General features: G+C 41.2%; 1 protein-coding gene across 3 annotated transcripts in view; it reads left to right on the top strand.

Annotated features, from left to right (window-relative positions):
• Window positions 1-26,001, top strand: part of PAFAH1B1 (platelet activating factor acetylhydrolase 1b regulatory subunit 1) — a 94,454-nt gene extending 68,453 nt beyond the window's left edge. For all 3 annotated transcript variants that reach the window (XM_030800477.1, XM_030800478.1, XM_030800479.1), the window contains 9 exons: window positions 944-1,028; window positions 1,585-1,659; window positions 2,420-2,626; window positions 10,741-10,909; window positions 13,234-13,336; window positions 14,323-14,551; window positions 16,767-16,868; window positions 20,561-20,717; window positions 22,100-26,001. In XM_030800477.1, the coding sequence (XP_030656337.1) occupies window positions 944-1,028; window positions 1,585-1,659; window positions 2,420-2,626; window positions 10,741-10,909; window positions 13,234-13,336; window positions 14,323-14,551; window positions 16,767-16,868; window positions 20,561-20,717; window positions 22,100-22,173 (1,201 nt within the window). In that variant the 3' untranslated portion in view covers window positions 22,174-26,001. The remainder of the gene's footprint in view (window positions 1-943; window positions 1,029-1,584; window positions 1,660-2,419; window positions 2,627-10,740; window positions 10,910-13,233; window positions 13,337-14,322; window positions 14,552-16,766; window positions 16,869-20,560; window positions 20,718-22,099) is intronic.

Genomic DNA, 26,001 nt, shown 5'->3' with positions numbered 1-26,001 from the left:
TTTTTTTTTTGAGAAGGAATCTTGCTCTGTTGCCCAGGCTAGAGTGCAGTGAACGTGATCTCGGCTCACTGCAATCTCCGCCTCCCGGGTTCAAGCAATTCTTCTGCCTTGGCCTCCCGAGTAGCTGGGATTACAGGGGCGTGCCACCACGCCAGCTAATTTTTGTATTTTTAGTAGAGACAGGGCTTCACCGTGTTGGCCAGGCTGGTCTCCAACTCCTGACCTCGTGATACATATCTATATCTATATCTGTATCTCTCTCTCTCTGTCTCTATCTATAAAGCCCAAAACATTTTTGGTCCCAAGCATTTTGTATAAAGGGTACTCAAACTGTAGAAGGCAAACATGAGAAGGCTAATTCAGCTTCTCTAACCTTCAAGTTCTAATTCTAAATGAATGTCTCATTCTACGACAGTACACTAAGTTTATAGTGTATGATTGCTTTTTTTCACCCACTCCAATGGTTCAAAGTTATTTCTGATATGAAAATACTTTAGTTTTCTCAAAACTTTTCTCTGCAAAACTAAATTCCAGCTGTCAGCCCTTGAGTATATGACAAGTGGTAAAGAAAGACTAAATGTAAATGTTAGCAAAATTGATGATTGCTGTCACAGAGCCATAGCTTGATCTGTAGAGTGCCTACAGCTTGTGAGGTAAGCAACACGTTTGAAACTTATAAATATGTAGTTTCTCTTCTGATGTTAAAAAAAAAAAAGAAAAACTTATAACTAAGAATATAGTATTATGGATGTACTATGACAGGGGTTAAAAGTTCTGGAGGCTTTGCGGGGGTGTCCTTTTTAATGAAATACTTGTATGATTTGAAAGGGAATACTCTTGAAAGAGTATCTTCAGGGTTAATGAGATTTTAAATAAATTCTATTTCTTCAGAATAGAAATGAGGTCTTTTTTTTAGGAGTCATTTGAATTTGTTTTCTTTCAGAAATCGAGCTATAGCAGATTATCTTCGTTCAAATGGCTATGAAGAGGCATATTCAGTTTTTAAAAAGGAAGCTGAATTAGATATGGTATGTTTTACTTTTTACAATTCAAAGTATAGTTAATGAGTGGATTTTTACTCAAGTATCTGTAGTTAACAGTTGTCCACAATTTTGTCATTTGTTATTGTGGTCTACTTGGTACTGAACTTGATTTTCACTCCCTTTTTTATTTTTTATTTTGATTTTTGAGACGGAGTCTCACTTTGTCTCCCAGGCTGGAGTGCAGTGGCATGATCTCGGCTCACTGCAACCTCTGCCTCCCAGATTCAAGCGATTCTCCTACTTCAGCCCTCCGAGTAGCTGGGATTACAGGTGCACACCACCACACCCAGCTAATTTTTGTATTTTTAGTAGAGACGGGGTCTCGCCGTGTCGGCCAGGCTGGTCTCAAACTCCAGACCTCAGGTGATCCACCCGCCTCAGCTTCCCAAAGTGCTGGGATTACAGGTGAGCCACTGTGCCCAGCCACTCCCTTTTTTTATAATCAGATTTTTAGTAATGTTTGGGCTTAAAGATGGATGATCTTTGTCTTGAGGATCATAGTTAAGCCATTTTTAAAAGATTCTAAATTTATTTTCTCTAGAATGAAGAATTAGATAAAAAGTATGCTGGTCTTTTGGAAAAAAAATGGACATCTGTTATTAGATTACAAAAGAAGGTAACTAAGTCTTTTTTCTTTAAAATTAGTTGTATTCAGTTATATAAACTTTCTGAAAATAACATTATTCTTCTGCATTAATTAATAATTGCATCTAATCTTTAAAAAGCAAATAAAAATACATTTTTTGTGCTTTATGAAGTATGACCTAGGCATATTATTGCAGATACATGGTAATTCACATATCTGGAGTTGCTGACTGGGTTCAATCTGCATAGTCCTGACTTTGAGGAATTGATACTGAAAGAACTCATTTGTGCACTTAGAAGGAAAGAATACATGGAGCCATTGTGATTGATGCTGGGAAAAGAGCACTAAAGTGTGCTCTTAGACAAGTCATTTTTATTTCTGAGCTTTTCTTTTTATCTGTAAATACAACAAATAATATTCCAGTCCTAAAATGTATACTTCATAGGCAGAGTTAGAATAAGTAAATAACATTGTTATGCGTTCATCATATAAAGCTCTTCGAAAAGTGCTTAGCACATGGTAGATGCTCAATAAATATTAGCTTTTATTAATATTATTATTACCATATATAGTGTGGTTTGGAAAGAAATTACTAAGAGTAGCAGCCTTAGAGGGACCAAGGCAAATTCACTCCCCTTCTCTAATTAGTAGAGGACTCTGTCACCAGGTATAAATTGAAGTTTTTCAAGTATCCTACATATGTAGTTGCAAAATAAAGGCAGTGTTTTAAAATGTCACATGCTATTTTTGTTGAAATCTATCTGTACGTAACTACATGTTCTTTTTCAAGGTTATGGAATTAGAATCAAAGCTAAATGAAGCAAAAGAAGAATTTACGTCAGGTGGACCTCTTGGTCAGAAACGAGACCCAAAAGAATGGATTCCCCGTCCGCCAGAAAAATATGCATTGAGTGGTCACAGGAGTCCAGTCACTCGAGTCATTTTCCATCCTGTGTTCAGTGTTATGGTCTCTGCTTCAGAGGATGCTACAATTAAGGTAATTTTTTGTTAAAAGCAGACTTAACGGGAGGCTGAGGCAGGAGAATGCGTGAATCCGGGAGGTGGAGCTTGCAGTGAGCTGAGATTGCGCCACTGCACTCCAGCCTGGGCGACAGAGCCAGACTGCATCTCAAAAAAACAAAACAAAACAAAACAAAACAAAAAAAAACAGACTTAAAGTTAATAGGGTGAAGAAAATTAAAAGATCCTGAAAATGAGGGCCTACGCAGAGGGACAGGAGGTACTCTGAAATGTGTGATTTGGTTCTAAATCTTAAAGACAGAATTGGAATAAAATATCATTGTGGCTACTGAGAGGCATGCTGTCAGGTAAGTTTGATGGTGAATTTGAGAAAGTCAAGTGTCAGTAACTGAGTTGATGTCAGTAGATCACCTTGTGCTTGAACAATTTTTGTTCTTGGAGAATGAAAAATGTGTGTCTTACCTTTAATCGGAGGTTATGTGTGAAATACTGGTTGACAGAACTAGTAATTGATAGGGTGAATCTATACTGCAAAAGAATTCAGTAGAGGATTCATTTAAATTGGACTTTCCTTGGTGTATTTAAAATTCGCTTTCCAGGAGTATGGGAATATATGAGCTTTTCATTTTATAAATTATGTATTTCATTAAAAAATTTTTTTTCACAGTAAACATATATTACCTTTTAGTGTTGTGCTTTTTTAGTTAGGAAAAGAGTTGTTTTTAAGTTGCCTTTGTTCCAGACTCAATAAAATGACAATTGTATAAACCGCCTACAGAAAGATAAGATAGTTGCAATATAGGTAGATTTAGGTAGGTGCCTCTATCCTAAGGGTTATTTCAAAGTAAGTTACAGATATTAAGTTTCATTTTCATTTACAAAAGTATAACCAATCGGCCGGGCACGATAGCACACGCCTGTAATCCCAGCACTTAGGGAGGCCGAGGTGGGTGGATCATGAGGTCAGGAGGTCGAGACCATCCTGGCTAACATGGTGAAACCCCATCTCTACTAAAATTACAAAAAAAATTAGCCGGGCGTGGTGGCGGGCGCCTGTAGTCCCAGCTACTTAGGAGGCTGAGGCAGGAGAATGGTGTGAACCTGGGAGGCAGAGCTTGCGGTGAGCTGAGATCACGCCACTGCACTCCAGCCTGGGGGACAGAGCAAGAGTCTGTCTCAAAAAAAAAAAAAAAAAAAAAAAAAGTATAACCAAGAAAATGTGAATAGATTATATATATGTCATATAGCAGTTCATAATATATATGTCAAAATGCAGGCATAATTTAAATGTGACCGTACTTAACTAGTTCTTCAAATCAAACATTGTTTTGCAGTGTCTTTATGTGATTTCTTCAGTTTCTAAATCAGTGACTTGCACCCTGTGGGCTGGTGATTTAAGAGTATAGCTGTAGAGTCATTGTAAGGGAGTCTTACGTTCATATGAGCATCATGGATTTCTAGAGGGTAAAATAATTATATGCCTAATACATTAATATACTACATTTTAAAAAATAGGTAGACATGTATTTAAATTATTTTTTTCATGATAGTCTTTTATCATTATGTACTAAAACACTACAGCTGCTCTTGTGAGGTTTGGGATAGAGGCAGGCATTCTTTAATAGGTGGAAAATTGACCGGCTGTGGTGGCTCACACCTGTAATCCCACCACTTTGGGAGGCTGAGGTGGGTGGATCATGAGATCAGTAGTTCAAGACCAGCCTGGCCAAAGGGTGAAACCCCGTCTCTACTAAAAATACAAAAATTAGTCGGGTGTGGTGGTGGGCACCTGTAATCTCAGCTACTCGGGAGGCTGAGGCAGGAGAATTGCTTGAAGCCTGGGAGGCGGAGGTTGCAGTGAGCCGAGATCACACCACTGCACTCCAGCCGGGGTGACAGAGCAAGACTCTGTCTCAAAAAAAAATGGAAAATCTGGGCTTAACTGTTGATTTTACAACAGTATTATAAAAGCGTAAACAGAACTGTAAATGTGCCCTCTTAAAATGTATCTATGAAGTCTGATTTAAAATATTACAAATGGAAGTTTTAGAACTTTTTATGTGTAATCATACCATGTGTCACAGCACCTACTTAGAGTCCACCCTTCAACTTAGTCTTTTTATTTTTATTTTTTTCTGACCACAGGAAACCACCTCATGCCATTTAGTCTTTAAATGTGCACACATGTGGTTGTTTCATTAATGAAAAGTAGTTATATGTGGTTTTGTTAACTTTTGACTAGACTTATTTTAGAAATACTTTTCTTTGTTTCTAATGAATCATCATTTTTAGTAACTTTGAGCTGATCGTCTTATTTATATAGAGAGGCTTTGTAGGGTAGTTAGTGGTCAGGGACACTGGCTCTGGGTTCAGATCCTGGCTCTACCACTCACTAGTTAATGTGATGATGGGCAAGTTAACTTCTTGTGGTTTTCTTTCTTGGTTTGTTAAATGAAGATAATTAATAAATACCTGTCTCATAGGGTCTAGGGGAGGATTAAATGATTTAGTACAAGGAAGCTGTTTAAAACAGTTTTTGTTGGCCAGATTCCAGAGAAGCACTCAGTGTCAGCATTGTATCAGCATCAATAACAAGCTGTCCTCTTTTGGACTCTGCTTCCCGAGTAGCTGGGATTACAGGCACCCGCCACCACGCCTGGCTAATGTTTTTATTTTTAGTAAAGACAGGGTTTCACCATCTCGGCCAGGCTGGTCTGGAACTCCTGACCTCATGATCTGCCTGCCTAGGCCTGCCAAAGTGCTGGAATTACAGGCGTGAGCCACCGCACCTGGCCAGCTAAGTTATTTTTAAATGACAACTGTAATAGAATGATTTTCCAAAATACTCACAGGAGAACATAAAGTGTTTTGTAATTTTATGACTATCTTGGGCAAAGGGCTTGATATAGTTAAGGCTCAGTTTTATTTGTTGGGCAAAGGGCTTGGTACAGTTAAGGCCCAATTTTCTTATTTAAAAATATCTTGGGTGCTGTGTGTCAACGCCTGTAATCCCAGCACTTTGGGAGGCTGAGGTGGGAGGATCACTTGAGTCCAAGAGTTCGAGACCAGCCTGGCCAACAAAGTGAGCCTCGTCTCTAATAAATAAATAAATAAATAAATAAATATTCTGCAGTGTAAAAATAATGCATATGTAATGAATATAACAGAACAATGCCTGGCAGATAGATGGTAAGGGCTCAATAAACTGTTGCTAATATTACAGTTATTAATAACAATAAATTGTCTTATATTAAATAATAATGTCTTACATGCCTTTGATGAATAAAGCTGGTTTCTTTTTTTTTTTTTTTTTGAGACTTAGTCTTGCTCTGTCACCCAGGCTGGAGTGCAGTGGTGTGATCTCAGCTCACCATAAGCTCCGCCTCCCAGGTTCATGCCATTCTCCTGCCTCAGCCTCCCAAGTAGCTGGGACTACAGACGCCTGCCACCACGCCCGGCTAATGTTTTGTATTTTTAGTAGAGACGGGGTTTCACTGTGTTAGCCAGGATGGTCTTGATCTCCTGACCTCGTGATCTGCCCGCCTTGGCCTCCCAAAGTGCTGGGATTACAGGCGTGAGCCACCATGCCTGGCCCAAACTGGTTTCTTTTAAAAACATTCAGTTGTCATCAACATTTGAACAATAATTTATGAAAAAATTATAGAGGGATGTATGTTTAGACCAGTTCATGACAGTATTTTTAATTACATTATTTAAATTTTTAGAGTGATTTTTCTGATTGTCATTTAGAACTAATTTTTTTTTTGAGATGCTCTGTTGCCCAGGCTGGAGTGCAGTGGTGCGATCTTGGCTCACTGCAACCTCTGCATCCTGGGTTTAAGCAATTCTCTTGCCTCAGCCTTCTGAGTAGCTGCGACTACGGACGTGTGCCACCAAACCTGGCTAATTTTTTTGTATTTTTAGTAGACACGGGGTTTTGCCTTGTTGGCCTGGCAGCCTGATTTTGAACTCCTGACCTCAAGCGATCCACCCGCCTTGGCCTCCCATAGTGCTGGGATTACAGGTGTCAGCCACTGCACCCAGCTAGAGCTAATTTTAACATGAAGAAAGAAGAGGTGAGGTGACAGGATCGCTTGAGCCTGGGAGGTCAAGGCTGCAGTGAGCTATGATCACGCCACTACACTCAAGCCAGGGCAACAAAGCAAGACCCTATCTCTAAAAGATAAATAAATAAACTGCAAACAAAACTGGCAAGTATGTTCAACTAATAAGCAAATGAAAGATTGCCAACTTTTTTTTGTATGAAACAAGGTCTCATTCTGTTGCCTTGGCTGGAGTACAGTGGCACAATCATGGCTCACTCACTGCAGCCTTGACCTCCCCAGACTCAAGCTATCCTCCCACCACAGCCTCTTCAGTAGCTGGGACTATAGGCATGTGCCACTATGCCCAGCTAATTTTTTATTTTTTGTAGAGAGGGGATCTTGCCATGTTGCCCAGGTATCAAACTCCTGAGCTCAAGCAGTTCTCCTGCCCTTGTTTCCCAAAGTGCTGGGGTTACAGGTGTGAGCCACCGAGCCCGGCTGGATTGCCAACTTTATAACATGAAGAATTCAAACAAATGTGAAAAGCACTAACATCTCAGAAAAATGGACATAGTCCAGGAGCAGACAATTCACAAAAAAAGGTAGTAACAGGCCAGGCGCGGTGGCTTAACGCCTGTAATCCCAGCACTTTGGGAGGCCGAGGCGGGTGGATTGCCTGAGCTCAGGAGTTCAAGACCAGCCTGAGCAACACGGTGAAAGCCCATCTCTACTAAAATACAAAAAAATTAGCTGGGCATGGCAGCATGCACCTGTAGTCCCAGCTACTTGGAAGGCTGAGGCAGGAAATTCGCTTGAACCCAGGAGGCAGAGGTTGCAGTGAGCCGAGATCACTCCACTGCACTCCAGCCTGCGTGACAGAGTGAGACTCTGTCTCAAAAAAAAAAAAGGTAGTAACAACTAACCAAATAGTAACGACAGTTTGGCCTTACTACTAACAGCAGAAGAAATAAACACTAAAATTATGGGCCAGGTGTGGTAGCTCATGCCTATAGTCCTAGGACTTTGGGAGGCCAAGGTGGGAGGACTGCTTGAGCTCAGGAGCTAGAGACCAGCCTGGGCAACATAGCAGGACCTCGTCTCTACTTAAAATTAGCCGGGTGTGGTGGTGCATGCTTATAGTCCTAGTTACTCGGGAGGCTGAGGTGGGAGGATCACATGAGCCTGGGAGTTGGAGGCTGCAGTGAGCTATAATTGAGCCAGTGTACTCCAGCCTGGGCGACACAGTGAGACCCTGTCTTAAAAACAAAAAAATTGCACTGGGCTCGGTGGCTCATGCCTGTAATCCCAGCACTTTGGGAGGCCGAGGCGGGTGGATCACGAGGTCAGGAGATTGAGACCATCCTGGCTAACACGGTGAAACCCCGTCTCTACTAAAAAATACAAAAAATTAGCCGGGAGTGATGGCGGGCTCCTGTAGTCCCAGCTACTCGGGAGGCTGAGGCAGGAGAATGGCGTGAACCCAGGAGGCGGAGCTTGCAGCGAGCCAAGATTGCGCCACTGCACATATATATGTGTGTCAAATTGTCAAGATATTTTACCTATTAAATAAGAATTCCCAGTGATGATAAGAGTTTGATAAAGTAGTCATTCTCATTACATTTGATACAGTCTTATGGGATATCAATTTAACAGAGTATATGAAGGCTTTAAAAGTTTATACTTTTTGACCCACTAATTGTTTTTCCCCATTACTGTCTGACCTACGTATTATGAAATGAGGACAGAATTTTTTTATATTCAAAAATGTTCACTATCATGTTTTCTATAATAGTGATTTAGCCATCAATGAGAATTTTTTTTTTTTTTTTGAGACGGAGTTTCACTCTTGTTACCCAGGCTGGAGTGCAGTGGTAGGATCTTGACTCACTGCAGCCTCCGTCTCCCAGGTTCCAGCGATGCTCCTGCCTCAGCCTCCCGAGTAGCTTGGATTACAGGTGCCCGCCACGACACCCAGCCAATTTTTTGTATTTTTAGTAGAGACGGGGTTTTACCATGTTGGCTAGGATGGTCTTGATCTCCTGACCTCAGGTGATCCGCCCGTCTCGGCCTTCCAAAGTGCTGGAATTACAGGCATGAGCCACCACGCCCAGCCAAGAATTCTTTTAAAAGTAATATTTCCTGAGTTTTTAATGGCACAGAAAAATATTTGTGATAAGAAGCAGAAAGAGGGATAGGCACAATGGCTCACACCTGTAATCCCAGTGACTCAGAAAGCCAAGACAGGAGGATAGATTTGAGGCCAGGAGCTCTAGATCAGCCTGGGCAACATAGCGAGGCCCCGTCTCTACAAAAAAAGAAAAGATTACCTGGGTGTGGTGGTGTGCACCTGTAGTCCTCCTTCCTCTCGAGGCTGAGATGGAAGCAACACTGAAGCCCAGAATTCGAGGTTGCTGTGAGCTGTGATCACACCACTCCACTCCACCATGGGCCACAGAGGGAGACCCTGTCAATTAAAATAAGAGAAAGAGAAGAAAGAAAATAGGGCCAGGTGCGGTGACTCACACCTTTAATCCCAGTACTTGGGAGCCCGAGGCGGGCGGATCATGAGGTCAGGAGATCAAGACCATCCTGGCCAACATGGTGAAACCCCGTCTATACTGAAAATACAAACATTAGCCAGGTGTGGCTGCACACACCTGTAGTCCCAGCTACTCAGGAGGCTGAGGCGGGAAAATTGCTTGAACCTGGGAGGTAGAGGTTGCAGTGAGCTGACATTGTGCCACTGCACCCCAGCCTGGGCGACAGAGCGAGACTCCATCTCAAAAAAAAAAAAAAAAAAAAAAGAAAGAAAATGGAAGAGTTCGAGATAAGCCTGGGCAACATACTGAGACCCCATCTCTACAAAACATCAAAAAGCCAGGTGTGGTGGTGCACACCTGTGTAGTCCCAGCTACTCAACAGACTAAGACAGGAAGATCTCTTCAGCCCAGGAGTATGAGGCTACAGTGATCTCTGATCACACCACTGCACTCCACAATTATCTTTTTAAAATGTGACTGTTCTTTTTCTTTCTTTTTTTTTTTTTTTTTTTTGAGACAGTCTTGCTCTGTTGCCCAGGCTGGAGTGCTGTGATGCAATCTCAGCTCACTGCATCCTCCGCCGCCCGGGCTCAAGTGATTCTCCCACCTCAGCCTTCCATCCCGATTAGCTGGGACCACAGGCACACACCACCCCACCTGGCTAAGTTTTGTATTTTTAGGAGAGACGGGGGTTTCACCATGTTGGCCAGGATCATCTGTAGGCTCACTGCAACCTCCGCCTCCCATGTTCACACCATTCTGCCTCAGCCTGCCGAGTAGCCGGGAGTACAGGCGCCCACCACTATGCCTGGCTAATTTTTTGTGTTTTTTAGTAGAGACAGGGTTTCACCATGTTAGCCAGGATAATCTCGAACTGACCTCGTGGTCCGTCCGCCTTGGCTTTCCAAAGTGCTGGGATTACAGGCGTGAGCCACTGCACCCAGCCATATTTCATTTTTTAACTCAAAATGACATATGCTTTTGTTCATTTGCTAGTTGTGAACAGTTTACATCTTTTGAAATCTTTCCTTGGCCCTTTAGATGTCTGAGTTCTGCTGGTCTAATAGGATCGACTATTCATCCATTGTTCTTCAGATATTCTACATACAAATGCTTGCTATAGCCCCTTGAAGCTCCTTCCCTTCCCCTTCCCCTTTCTTTCTCTTTCCTTTCCATCTCTTTCTCTTTCTTTCCTCTTATTTCTTCCCCTTAAGTTTCCTTATTTACATGTCATTCCTGCTCTGAGACGGGGAGCGGACTGTGTCTTGTGACTTTGTATACCTTATCACTATTACAGTTGGTTATGTGATAGAAACCTTATAAATGTGGTACTAGAGATAGATTTTAATAATTGCAACATTAGTTTTCCCTGTAGAAAAAGAGACCAATTTATACATGAGATACAGTATTTCTAAAATAGTTACTCTTTGTTACTTGTTCGGTTAATTACTCAATAAGGTGCCAGACTGGCCTGCTGAGTGCAAATGTGAAACAAGAAAGGAGTGATGGAGTTGGTGTTAACCAATTTTCTGTTCACTTGACAGGTGTGGGATTATGAGACTGGAGATTTTGAACGAACTCTTAAAGGACATACAGACTCTGTACAGGACATTTCATTCGACCACAGCGGCAAGCTTCTGGCTTCCTGTTCTGCAGATATGACCATTAAACTATGGGATTTTCAGGGCTTTGAATGCATCAGAACCATGCACGGTAAGGGGTAGAGGATAGTGCTTTAATAGTAATTTCTATCATGATACTTCAGAGTGAATATTGTTTCTAACAGTGTGCAGGATTCCTTTATTCACCTCTGAACTGTCAGTATTGGTGGACTAGCATACCACGTAGATAGTCCAGGGAAAAGCCACAGTAGTTGAGAGTGATTTCCGTTATGAAGTTTTAAGTATCTTTTAGTACTTTACGTAAAATATTTGTATGAGTATTTTTTGGTAAGAAAAACTGCCAGGTCATTTATCTGTATTTGAGTTAAAAATGGTTTTGTTGGTGTTTTAATTTTTCTTAGTTGGGAAACTGAAGTCCAGAGAGAGTAGGTCGAGTGAAAACGAGCCCAGATTCTCTTGCTCACTTAAATGAAATGAGCGCACATGTCCCATGCCCTCATTCATTGTTATTTCCCCGGTCTTGTTGTGGGAACTGTTTTCTGAGGCAGTATGTTTTGTGGAAAGAGAGTATATTTGCTTTGGAGTCAGATACCTGGGTTCAAATTCCTACTTGTCTACTTACGGTATTAGAAAATTTAAACCTCTTTCATCTGCAAAACAGAGGTAATAATACCAGAGTCATAGAGTTGTCATGAGGATAAAATGAAGTCATAGGATAAATCATCTTGGTGTAGTACCTGCCACATAGGAGATGCTCATTACATGGGGATTTTTGTTGTTTCTTTATACATGATGACATTTGAATGTTGAGAGTTTGTACGAGGAGCACATACAGATTATCCATGATGTTAACACGTGAGTAAACTATGTGTTTACCTAGAGGGCATAATTTGAAGGTTGTGTTTTCCCCACCCCCTGCCCCAAATTAAATGCATTGGGGAAGTTTACAATTACAGGAATTCCACGCATGAACACTGTTTTTTGTTTTTGTTTTTTTTTTGTTTTTTTTTTTTGACACGGTGTCTCACTCTGTCACCCAGGCTGGAGTGCAGTGGCGCGATCTTGGCTCACTGCAACCTCCGCCTCCCAGGTTTAAGTGATTCTCCTGCCTCAGCCTCCTGAGTATCTGGGATTATAGGCACGCGCCACCATGCCCGTCTAATTTTTGTATTTTTAGTAGAGACGGGGTTTCACCATGTTGGTCAAGCTGGTCTCGAACTCCTGACTTCAGCCTCCCAAAGTGCTGGAATTATAGGCGTGAGCCACGTAAGGTCTATCATTTATTTTTCTTTAAGTTGTCTATATCTTATAGCTCTAACTTTAAAAAGAGTTCTTTCTAATGCATTTTTTTTTACCCCCAACACCCCCCTTTTTTTTTGGGGGGGGGAGATGGCCTCTTGCTTTGTCACCCAAGCTGGAGTACAGTGGCACAATCTTGGCTCACTGCAGCCTCCACCTCCCAGGTTCAAATGATTCTCCCACCTCAGACTCCAAAGTAGCTGGCAATACAGGCAAGCACCACCACACCCGGCTAATTTTTTTTATTTTTAGTAGAAACAGGGTTTAACCATATTGGCCAGGCTGGTCTTGAACTCCTGACCTCAGGTGATCCACCCGCCTCGGCCTCCCAAAGTGCTGGGATTACAGGTGTAAACCACTGCACCTGGCCCACCATTTTAAACAGAGAACCAATTCCCCATTTTTCGTATCCATTCGCTTTATCTTTTTTATATCTTAGAATATCAACCTAGAACTAGGCACAGTGGCTCACACCTATAATCTCAGCACTTTTGGAGGCCAAGGCAGGAGGGATTGCTTGAGGACAGGAGTTCGAGACGAGTGTGGGCAAAATATGGAGACCTTGTCTCTACAAAAAATAAAATAGTTGTGGGTGTGGTGGTACCAGGTGTGGTGGTACACACCTGTGTAGTTCTAGCTACTCGACAGGCTGAGGCGGGAAGAGCTCTTGAGCCCAGGAGTTCAAGGCTACAGTGAGATATGATTGCACCACTGCACTTTAGCCTGGGTAACAGAGCAAGTCCTTGCCTCACAAAAAAAAAAAAAAAAAAAAAAATTGTTTTCCTAGCGTTCATATGTAAACATTCAGACTCACTGAGGTAAGTATATGAATATATTCAATTATTGATCATCGTGATGCCTTTTGTTTTTAAACCATTTGTACAGGTTGAAATTTAATCCTAAATGGAGTTGACTATTTCCTTGTGGGTTGTTTTTACTGATTTTTTTAACTTTATCGTGTAAATCCAGGTTTCTTATCCAATTTGTATAAAATCCAGTATATTTAGAACTTACTTTGACATAGTGAAACCCCATGGTAAAATCCCATGGTCAATTGATGTTTCATTGCTCTTGGTGGTATATTACTTCATAATATATTGCTGTTATGTGTTTTAGGCCATGACCACAATGTTTCTTCAGTAGCCATCATGCCCAATGGAGATCATATAGTGTCTGCCTCAAGGGATAAAACTATAAAAATGTGGGAAGTGCAAACTGGGTAAGTAAGTTTAGTTGAAAAGGCATCAGCAGCCAGGTGCAGTGGCTCACGCCTGTCATCCCAGCGCTTTGGGAGGCCAAGGCGGGCAGATCACCTGGTCAGGAATTGAAGACCAGCCTGGCCAACATGATGAAACCCCGTCTCTACTAAAAATACAAAAATTAGCCGGGTGTGGTGGCGCACACCTGTACTCCCAGCTACTCGGGAGGCTGAGGCAGGAGAATCACTTGAACCCGGGAGGCGGAGGTCGCAGTGAGCCGAGATCTTGCCATTGCACTCTAGCCTGGGCAACAAGAGTGAGACTCCGTCTCAAAAAAAAGAAAAGGCATCAGCTTAAAGACACATTTATAAAAAACAAAACAAAATTGTGTTCTGGTGTTACAGTCATTTCAACTTTAACCCAGAATAATCATTATGACAGTCATATTAAATATACTTTAAAATTAAGTTTGGTCTGTACATGTCCCCCAAAAAGGAGCACAGAGACATTGTAAGGAGAGACGCTATGTCCTTGAGAAGCATTTCTGTGTAATGGCTTATTTCCTCTGTGGTCGTCTTTTAGGTGATCTCTCTGTGGGTTTAAAGTGTAAATAATCTTTGTGCTGGTATACCTCTGTTAGGCTGAATTTGGTTGTGCGTAGAATTACCGATTTTTGTAATACAAAGTTACTAGTTTTACTCAGATTAGTAGAGCATAGCTTTTTTCCAATATGGCTAGAAATATTTTTCAGTGTGCATTTAGTTTTGAAAGATTTTATTTCTTATACATATTTTATCTTCTAGATGTTGATTTTATTAGCTCCTTAATGATACGTCTGTTAGCTTATTGTTCCCACTTTAATTAACCAGGATTGTACATTTTTTCTGTCGACTTGCATCTCTAACTTGGTACCATTCTCTTCATCCCAGTACATATGTTTGTATCACTTCTGGGAAGTGTCCTGATGATTGTCATTCACAATGTAAGTTATTATTTATTTTGACAGCTACTGTGTGAAGACATTCACAGGACACAGAGAATGGGTACGTATGGTACGACCAAATCAAGATGGCACTCTGATAGCCAGCTGTTCCAATGACCAGACTGTGCGTGTATGGGTCGTAGCAACAAAGGAATGCAAGGCTGAGCTCCGAGAGCACGAGCATGTGGTAGAATGCATTTCCTGGGCTCCAGAAAGCTCCTATTCCTCCATCTCTGAAGCAACAGGATCTGAGGTACTGTAGATACAAACTTGTCTTCATGGTTTTATTTTATCTTAAATCCTTAGATAACTTTGCTAATTCCCAGTTTCAGGGCTGTTAATGCATTTAAAAATCTGCATCCCACAATTCTGAATCCTGAAATTCTCTACTCTTCACAGCTTGCAGATGTGTTTACATTATTTAACCAGTGATTATTATTGCTGTCAGCCTATCCTTGATTTGATATGTGATGGGTATTCTCCTAAAGAATTAAAATTTATCAGAAAAACCATTGTTATGAGATCATCTCAATGTAAGACCAAACTTGAGGGAGAGGTTAAAGTTTTCTGTCAGAAAAATAGCCTTCATTAATGAACATAATCATTTTATTTATAAATTTATGGTAAAATGCAGTTCAGTATTTATTTTTTAAAATTAATCCCAGATGTGATAGTATAAATGTTTCTTTAAATGAAGACTATTTCACATGGCGGCCTCTGATGTTCTTGATCATTTAAAAGTACTAGCTGAGCCTGGAGCTTTAACACATTTCTTTGTGATCGTTATGATTTTGGTCTTTATTATTAATACATTAAAAATTACAAGGTACAGCGGCACATGGCTATAATCGTAGCCACTCAGGAGGCTGAGGCAAGAGGATCACTTGTGTCCAGAAGTTAAAGTTCAGCCTGGGACAACATAGCAAGATCCCTGTTTCTAATAAATGAATGAAAATGAATGGTCTAAAAGTTTTGTTTGTTTTTGAGACAGTCTCACTCTGTTGCCCAGGCTGGGGTACAGTAGCATGATCTTGGCTCACTGCAACCTCCGCCTCCCAGGTTCAGGCGATTCTCCTGCCTCAGCCTCCTGAGTAGCTGGGACCACGGATGCATGTACCACCCTGCCAGCTAATTTTTATATTTTTAGTAGAAACAAGATGTTGCCATGTCGACCAGGCTGCTCTCAAACTCGTGACCTCAAGTGATCTGACCACCTCAACTTCCCAACTGGGATTACAGGCATGAGCCACTGTGCGTGGCCTCACATTGATTTTGATAGAGGCATTCCTATCATGTATTTTTAAAACTACATTTCAATAAACAAAGGAAGCAGTTTCCTCTCCCCCTACCCCCATCCCACTTATTTTTCTCAATGAATCTTCTCTTGTGAGTTCTCTTTATTTTGATTGCATTTTGAGATTCTGTTTACTGCCCTCTGGTGGTGGTTACATGCTGTATCTCATAAATTTGATTCTGGTGCATCGCACCTCCAGAGGTACGGTGGCTCACGCCTGTTATCCCAGCACTTTGGGAAGTCAAGGCAGGAGGATCACTTGAGCCCAGGAGTTTGAGCAACATAGCGAGACCCCTGTCTCTACAGAAAACTTTTTTTTTTTTTTAACTCACCACTATACTAATGAGGGAAAAATTTTTCAAAAACTTAGCTAGGTGTGGTGGTGCACTCTTGTAGTCCCAGCCACTAGGGAGACTGAGGCAGAAAGATCGCTTGATCCCGGGAGTTCAAAGCTGCAATGAGCTATGATTGTTCCACTGTACTCCAGCTTGGGTGACAGAATGAGACCCTGTCTTGAAATAAACGAATATTCCCTAACCCAGATAAAAATAAATAAATAAATAAATAAATTTGATTTTGGTTGGATTTGTAAAAGCTAAATTAAATAGTGATTACAGAAATCTTGAAAAGTAAATTTATTATCTGTTGGTTTTATGAAAACTGAGTCCTAACCTAAATAGAGACTTTCTGTTCTTACATTATCTGGGTCCTTCCTGTATAGCATAGGTATGGTGTGAAAGACTTGTGTATTTCAACAGATAAAAACAAATTGGGCCGGGCGCAGTGGCTCACGCCTGTAATTCCAGCACTTTGGGAGGCCGAGGTGGGCTGATCACCTGAGGTTAGGAGTTCGAGACCAGCCTGTCCAACATGGCAAAACCCCGTCTCTACTAAAAATACAAAAATTAGCCACGTGTGGTGGCGCGTGCCTGTAATCACACCTACTTGGGAGGCTGAGGCAGGAGATTCACTTGAACCCGGGAGGCGGAGGTTGCAGTGAGCCAAGGTTGCACCAGTGTACTCCAGCCTGGGTGACAGAGCAAGATTCCGTCTGAAAACAAACAAAAAACCAAAATGCAACAAAATTGGAAATATAGATCATTATTAGAAGCCATTTAAAGTCCGTACCTAACTTCTTGTGTGGGTAACTTAATTTTTATTATGTTTTCTGTAGACTAAAAAAAGTGGTAAACCTGGGCCATTCTTGCTATCTGGATCCAGAGACAAGACTATTAAGATGTGGGATGTCAGTACTGGCATGTGCCTTATGACCCTCGTAAGTTTGCATAATCTTACCGTTTCTTTTGCATCTTCACTATTTATACCTTTTTGGATTAGTGCTTTATGATATCTTATTAAATAATCTGAATTATTCTGGGCTTTAAAATAACTTCTTTATAGTTTTCCTTTAGCTTTTGTTGTTGTTATAGTGATGTGAAAGTTATTTCTCTAGAATGCAGGTTCTATAAAGAATCTGTAGAGCCAGTCGGTGTTTGAGGGGGAGATGCTACTAGCTCACTGTATCTTTAAAAATTGTGTAATATCTCGGTCGGGCACGGTGGCTCACGCCTGTAATCCCAGCACTTTGGGAGGCCGAGGCTGGTGGATCACGAGGTCAGGAGATCAAGCTAACATGGTGAAATCCCTTCTCTACTAAAAAATACAAAAAATTAGCTGGGCGTGGTGGCGGGCGCCTGTAGTCCCAGCTACTCGGGAGGCTGAGGCAGGAGAATGGCATGAACCCGGGAGGTGGAGCTTGCAGTGAGCCAAGATCGTGCCACTGCACTCCAGCCTGGGCGACAGAGCGAGACTCCGTCTCAAAAAAAAAAATAAATGTGTAATATCTCTTATGAGAAAAAGCAGCATTCTTAGAGACCTGTTCACTGTTGAAGATGTTTGTTTCTCTGTTTCACTTTATTTATATGAATCCTTTTAACTGTTATACCTCCTTGCTCACATGATCTAGTTTATTTGGCATATTTAGGAGCATCTGTATTTCCATAGAAAGATATGTCAATACTAGTAACGGATTGTGGACATTCCTATGTGCCTAAAGGAGTTCCAAGGAGATCTGTGGATGTTCATTTAGTAGTAGTTTTTATAATTTGGCTTCCACGTTTGTTTAGAGATTTTTTAGGTGCTAATGATACCTTGAAGTGATTGTCTCTCTGTAGGATATGACAGACACATGTGGAAGCATCTTCAAGAACTGATTAGAAAATGAAACTCTAGGCCGGGCGCGGTGGCTCACGCCTGTAATCCCAGCACTTTGGGAGGCCGAGGCGGGCGAATCACGAGGTCAGGAGATCGAGACCATCCTGGCTAACATGGTGAAACCCCGTCTCTACTAAAAATACAAAAAATTAACCAGGCATCCTGGTGGGTGCCTGTAGTCCCAGCTACTCGGGAGGCTGAGGCAGGAGAATGGCGTGAACCCGGGAGGCGGAGCTTGCAGTGACCGGAGATGGCACCACTGCATTCCAGCCTGGGCGACAGAGTGAGACTCCGCCTCAAAAAATAAATAAATAAATAAATTAATTAATTAATTAAAATGAAACTCTCCTCTAGTAGTATTCTGAGCTGAGTTCAGCTATACCATGTTGCTGTTAAGAAAACATGATATATAATTAAAATAAAGCAGGCCAGGCGCAGTGGCTCACTCCTGCAATCCCAGCACTTTTGGAGGCTGAGGCAGGTGGATCGCCTGAAGTCAGGAATTGGAGACCAGCCTGACCAACATGGAGGAACCCCGTCTCTACTAAAAACACAAAATTAGCCAGGCATGGTGGCACATGCCTGTAATCCCAGCTACTTGGGAAGGCTGAGGCAGGCGAATTGCTTTAACTTGGGAGGCAGAGGTTGCGGTGAGCCAAGATCACGCCATTGTACTCCAGCCTGGGCAACAGAGTGAAACCATCTCAAAAAAAAAAAAAGCCGGGCATGATGGTGCATGTCTGTAATCTCAGCGACTCAGGAGGCTGAGGCACGAGAATCGTTTGCACCTGGGAGACAGAGATTGCAGTGAGCCGAGATCGCACCATGGCCCTCCAGCCTAGGCAATAAAGTGAGACTCTGTCTCCAAAAAAAAAAAAAAAAAAGAAAAGAAAAAAGAAAAACATACTCTTGGCCAGGCACCATGGCTCACGCCTGTAATCCCAGCACTTTGGGAGGCCAAGGCAGGAGGAGCCCAGGAGTTTGAGACCAGCCTGAGCAACATAATGAGGCCCTGTCTCTACCAAAATAAAAGTTTAAAAATTAGTCATGCATGATGATGCATGCCTATAGTCCTAGCTACTTAGGAGGCTAAGGCAGGAGGATTACTTGAATCCTCCTATATATAGTGATCATGCCACTGTACTCCAGCCTGGGCAACAGAGTTGCTGTCTCTTTTTAAAACAAAACAAAACTTTGCAATGCTGTGCTATAACTGCACTATCCAGCGTGGTAGCTACTAGCCACATGCAGCTGTTATACTCTTGAAATGTGGCTAGTGAGACTGAAGAACTAAATTGTTGGTTGTATGTAATCTTAACTATTATATATTAAAGTAGGCATACATGGACAGTAGCTACCATGTTCAACTGTGCAGTTCTAAGCCTTTTTCTTAATGTGTAGATGAATGTGCTATTTTTTATAAAAATGGTATCATGCCCCTTAAGGTAGCTTTGTAGCAAACCTTTAATTTAGAAAGTATGTGATCCTTGCTTATGTTGTTAGATGCTCTACACTGATCTACAGACAGTGCTTTGTGAACATCTTCGTTAACTAAATCTCTGGTCATGTCCTTAAATCGCAAGAACGGAACTGCTGTGACAGGGGAAATATGCATGGATAGATGGATGGATGATGAGATGGATGGATGATGAGATGGATGGATGATTAGATGGATGGATGCATGGATGGATGATTGGATGGATGGATGGCTGGATGGATGGATGGCTGGATGGATGGATGGCTGGATGGATGATTGGATGGATGGATGGATGGATGGATGGATGGATGATGGATGATTGGATGGATGATTGGATGGATGATTGGATGGACGGATGATTAGATGGATGGATGATTGATGGATGGATGGATGATTGGATGGATGGATGGATGGATGGATGGATGATGGATGGATGGTTGGTGGATGGATGAATGGATGATTAGATGGATGGATGGTTGGATGGATGGATGGATGATTAGATGGATGATTAGGTGGATGATTGGATGGATGGATGGATGATTGGATGGATGGATGATTGGATGGATGGATGATTGGATGGATGGATGGATGATTGGATGGCTGGATGGATGGATGGATGGATGATTGGATGGATGGATGCATGGATGGATGGATGGATGGATGGATGGATGGATTGGATGGATGGATAGATGATTGGATGGATGGATGGATGGATGGATGGATGGATGGATGGATGGATGATTGGATGGATGGATGGATGGATGGATGGATGGATGGATGGATGGATGGATGGATATATAGTGAATGCCTGTATATCCTTCACCTAGTTAGCATTTGTTGGTTTTCCTTCATGTATGTGTGTATATTTTGCTGAAATCATTTGAGCGTTCTTTGGAGACATCGTAACACTTTACCCCCAAGTATTTTAGCATGAACCACCTAAGAACAAGGATAGTATATAAATAACCACAATAAAATTAATCACACTCAAGAAATTTACCATTGATAGACTACATATTCAGATTTGTTGTTGTTATTTCCATAATGCCCTGCGTGACTTCTTTTTAACCCTCATCCAGGACCCAGTCAGGGATTGTACATTATATTCGATGCTCATGTCTTATGGGTTTTCAATTTCCTTTAATCTAGAATCCCCTAGACTTTTATTTTCTTTTGGTCTTTTGATGTTTTTGGTATGTATAGTTTTATTGTATTATGAAATAGATGCTATTTAAACATTTTGCCTTTTACTGAGTCAAATAACTTTTGTTTTTAAGGTGGGTCATGATAACTGGGTACGTGGAGTTCTGTTCCATTCTGGGGGGAAGTTTATTTTGAGTTGTGCTGATGACAAGACCCTACGCGTGTGGGATTACAAGAACAAGCGATGCATGAAGACCCTCAATGCGCATGAACACTTTGTTACCTCCTTGGGTATGTACGCCTCGTGAGGTCTCTGAACATTAGATTTTGGAGTGCCAGACAAACAGTGTTTTACATAATCGTGTGGACTTTGCCAGGTAAGAAATGACTGTGCTTTCAGAGCAGAATAGAGAAGACAGATGAAAATTTTGTGGATTCTTACCATTTGTTTTAAATTCTCCTTTCCTCTTAACTCTTTCCATTGTTAGCCTTACAGTAAAAACATTACTTTCTCCACTGCACAACACTGGTTTTGGAAACCAGAATTTGTGAAGAGGTTACTTACCACTCTGATGAGTAATTTTTCTCCCCTATTAGTTTGTTTCTCAAACAAAATTTTCCTCAGCCTTTCCCTCTGGCAGGTGTATACCATCAGATACTAGAAACTCAGGAAATTGTATTTGATTTGAGTAAACATCCTCACTGTCATCTGGACTTGAATCTGGAATTTAAGGTAGTGAATACAGTCAGGTATAATAAATGCACTAAAGTATAATGGACCGAAGCCTCGGTAAGATGGGCTAATACCTGCCTCACAGGATTGCTTCAAGGATTAGGCACAAAGATGGAGCGTTTATGCCATGCCTGGAACATGTTCAGTAAATGGATATGGCGAGACTCTGTATTGTTAGATTTGAGCCCTGCTGTGCCTTTAGTCCCAGCTACTCAGGAGGCTGAGGCTGGAGGATTGCTTGAGCCCAGGAGTTCTGGGTTACAGTGTGCTGTGCTGATCGGATGTCTGCACTAAGTGCAGCATCAATATGGTGACCTCCTGGGAACAGGAGACTCCCAGGTTGCCCAAGGAAACAGAGCAGGTCAAAACTCCCTTGTCGATCAGTAGTGGGATCACACCTTGGAACAGCCACTGCACTCCAGCCTGGGCAACATAGTGAGACCCTGCCCCTCAAAAAAGAAAAAAAAAGATTTGAGCCCCATTTGGGATGGGCCAAACAGGAACAGGCGTTTTCATTGAGATGTTAATACAGGATTTGATCATTAAGTCTCAACTTCCCTAACTGAATTGGCAAACTAGATACCCTCTTGGGTTATGGTGTATTAGAGAAACAAGAACACTCCTGGCATTTGGACTTTCTTGTTTTGTGGCTCATTAAAAATTTTATCAGGCTCAGTGTGATGGAGGGTTGGGACCGGGCAGGGTCTTGCTCTGTCACCCAGGCTAGAGTGCAGTGGTGCAGTCATGGCTCGCTGCATCCTCGACTTCCCAGCTCAAACAGTTCTGCGTTAGTCTCCCGAGCAGCTGGGACTACAGGCACACACCACCATGCCCGGCTAACTTTTTTTTTAATTTTGTATTTTGTAGAGAGGGGGTCTCACTGTGTTTGTTGCCCAGGCTTACGTCTGATTTTTAAATAAACCATTTCTTTTTATTTCAGATTTCCACAAGACGGCACCCTATGTCGTCACTGGCAGCGTAGATCAAACAGTAAAAGTGTGGGAGTGCCGTTGATTGCGTCTCCTTCGGCCCCTCCTCCCTCTTTTCCTCTGGATGCACTCTGATGATACCATGGTTACCCCATTGAGCTCTGTTTAAATAAATATTGTCCTTTCATGTAAATTATTCTGGATGTAGATTGAGCTTATTAAATGTTACACACAAAGTATTCATGCATGGTGAATCCAAATTGTATACTGTAAATTTACATACGTTGTCTAGAAGTACCATAGGGGTTTAAAAACCTGGGCTGGCATTGGTCACACCAGGCCTACGAAGGCAGAAGTTGAATCAATTGAACTAGGGCACTAAACTGAATAGTTGACAGTGTCATTTTATGTTGGATTATTAATTCCTGTTTTTCTTTCTGCTATCTGTTGGTGCCTGACTTGATGGCCTCATTTGGGGAAAAGTGGTGGTTATTAGGGCTTTTTCTGAAATGTGTATCTATGTAACATCACTTAAGTGTGCTTAATAAATCTTCTTTAAGGATTTTAGATAATAAGGCTACAATTCAAAATCTTCTGAACCATCTATGTAATGAATGGGGATTATACATTGGAATTTTTGTCATGACACATTTGCCAAATCAGTAGGATATATTTGTTTTGGCAGCCTATCACGCAGAGGCTAGTGGTATATTTATGTAAGAAAATGACTGTAAATCTCAAGAAAAATCTCAGCAGCTAATAGCAACTCATTTATTTCATTTTGGTCTTAATGCTTTGTAAACAGGTCAAAAAATACTGTCATACTCTAAGCTTCTATTTTCCACACTAGACATCCTTCTAGTTGTATTCTCCATACTATTAGACTGTGTAGTGATGTGACTTCCAAGTAGAATTTAATCTTCCCATTGAGTGTGTCATGGTACAAATCACTATTTGTTTTTGGTGTTTTTTAGGGATGTGCAATGTGCATTACATAATGACAGAGAAATACTGAGAAGGTTCTGTGTGCCCATTTGAAAGGAGTGGGAGGAATACAGCAGTTTGTTTTTCAACATGAATCTGATATTGATTTAAACTGTGTTTCACTTACAAGTTTTAAAAAAATGACAGGGTTTAATGGAGCGTGCATACAAATGTACTGTTTTCACCTTTTGTTTATATGTAAATGTTTGTAAGTATATGGGCCTATCTGTAAGTGGATAAGTCTATATGTGTGTATCATACACATCAACCTCCATGTCCTTAGTCCTGGGTTTTTGAAAAAGTGCTAAAACGGACAAGTAGAATAAATCTTGCTGTGGAATGCCATGCTTTAGAACAAACCCTTTTTCATCTTAATGCTTCTGAAAACTAGGTCTGACTCTGGGGATTTTTTTCCAGCCGAAGGAAAATCACTTCCGTTATGTCCCCCTCTAGTTTAGCCGCTCGACGTTTTACACAGCCCAGATATGTTGTATATTTTGACCCAAAGTTACAAGTAGGTTTAAGAGAATTTTTACCCATGACTTTTGGAGCACTATTCCATTGTCAATTATTAATAAAGAATTCCATTGCTTAGCTAACCAACAGGTTTTTTTTGTTTCCAAGGAAGTTATTTGAAAAGTTAACAGAACAATGAGATAACAGTGACAGTTTAACAAAGATAAAATTCTGAATGGCATTTTATTCATTTGTGTACTATGTGATTTTTTAAATGTCCCCTTTAGTATTTAATGGAAATTTGGTTCCTTCAAAAGACAAAGGGTGAGAGTTAGCGTCCTGTAGATACACACAGAGACTAGGCCGTATATTAACTAGAAGCAGCTTTATGTCTAGCTTGTGTCTTTTTGTTTGTTTCTTTGCTTGTTTGTCTTTAGATTCCTGAGAGATGTCTCTGGAAGGGAAAGTTTTGAGAACTAATGGCTATTTTTGAGGACAAAAATTACATCTTAAGCTAATTCCTTAAATACATACAGTAGGTGAATTTTCAGGACAATATTGCCTCACAACCCTGCTTACATTGAAAAGTCTTTCTCCCTTAGCTCTTCTGACTGGATTTTTCTACAAAAACTATGGAAAATATCTTTGTTCTTGTTTGCTGCTATTTTCTGTCCTATTTTGAGAAATATAAATACATAGAAATGGTGCATCTTAACATTTGTTTGTACATGTATAAATGTCTTGTATTTTAATTCATTTTTAGCATGAATTGTTTAAGGGTAAGCCACAACATCTAGAAATCACTCATAGATATTGAACAATAAAGGAGAATGGTACCGATGCAGGAGGAAGCAAGCGTGTCTTCCCCTGCAGCACACAGCGACTTGCGTTGACAAAGGAGGAGGAAACGATTACTCTGTAAACAAAGTTATCCTTACTTGGGAGATTGCCACAGCCTGCTGCTGAATTGAGTTACCAGAGATCCTCCATGTGAGAAGCAGCGAACATTGAATCTCAGGGATGGCCCACAACTGGGTCCACATGTAATGAGCCCTGTTTAATAACGAAGGGGTGGGGGAGAGCGGTCCGTCTACAACCTGGAATCAGATTTGCAAAGGTTTCCTGCACTGCTGTCTGACACTGTCCTGTTGATGCCCTTTCTGACTGTGTTCTCTGTTTTCTCTGTCTGCTGTCTAACCCTGTGCCTTGCCTGGGATAAGGACAATGATGAGGTTACTGGTTTGGATTGTAAGTAGAGGACTTTTATTAATTGGTTTAGAGGTTCACTGCTGCTTTGTCACTTTCTCAATCAAATTGGCCACTTATTTAAGAAATAAAAAGCTGGTAGAATTGCATCCTCAGATGATTATTGACTGTGTGTGTGTGTGAAAATAGACATTCCAGTGCCACCCAAATATGTATCTGTAACGTGCCCAAGAAATCCTAGCTGCACTCTTGAGAGTGCAAGCCACGGAGACTGGTTTAGACATCGCGTGGAGCCTAGTTCCCTGTTGTCATGGCATCTTGCACTTTAGGAGACTAAGACCGTCCTGGTTCATCTGTGTGTGGTGTGACCAATGGTGTGCCCAGAGCACTACTCTCAAAATCACTAGTTAGTTAGCAAGTCGTCCCGGGCTGGGGAGCGTTCGCTGTAGTCTTTGGAAGCTTTGGCTTTAGATTTACCAAGCCCGGTCTCCCCACTGCCAGTGCCCTGCTCTCCCATTCGCCTCTTTCTGTTTCTGTGTGAACTTCCCAGTAATATCACTCGTTAAATAGATTTTCTTTAAACTTATTTAAAGAAAAACTATTTAAAAGTAAAGGATATTTTGTTGACATTGGTGGCTTGATCATCCTTAAGCAACTGAAGTTAAAATTGTTGAAGGAAAAGGCACTTAAATTGGTTACTCTTTCTTGTCCAGCTGTATATAAGTCCAGTGTGTTCATTAATCTAGATGACGCAAAGAAGAATCTCCTGGTAGAGAAGCGACATGTAAAAAACTGGTGGAAAAAGGTTTTGGATTTTTTTTTTCCAGTGGGGTGGGGGGGAGGGCAAGCTGGATTTACAGGTCACGGCTGGACTGAATAGGCCTTTCTATCTTCCCACTGTATCATGGAAGTAGCTGCTTGCTTGTACTGTCCATCCTTCAGGCATCCCTAAAGCTCACTCTGAAGATGTTAGAGACAAACACAAACTCTTCGAGTTGATCCCGACACTGACATGAACGCAAGCCTTGATCTCGTATGAACGTTGCAGAAGTAATTGAGGAAAACAGTTCCCCAGATTGTAAGAGTTCACTGAAGATATTGACACAATTTTAAAAAATCAGTAAAGGAATGTATATAATATTGCTCTCGTGTTTTACAGTAAGATTTGTTGCTCTCAGACTGTGTAAAACAAAATTTATTCATGTTTTCTGCATATTAAAAAATCTTATTGTACCAATTGGTAAACTATTAAATGCCTATAAAACTA

This window comes from Nomascus leucogenys, chromosome 19 (genome assembly GCF_006542625.1).
Source record: "Nomascus leucogenys isolate Asia chromosome 19, Asia_NLE_v1, whole genome shotgun sequence".
Lineage (NCBI taxonomy): Eukaryota > Metazoa > Chordata > Mammalia > Primates > Hylobatidae > Nomascus > Nomascus leucogenys.
This window is presented reverse-complemented; position numbering and strand designations above follow the sequence as displayed.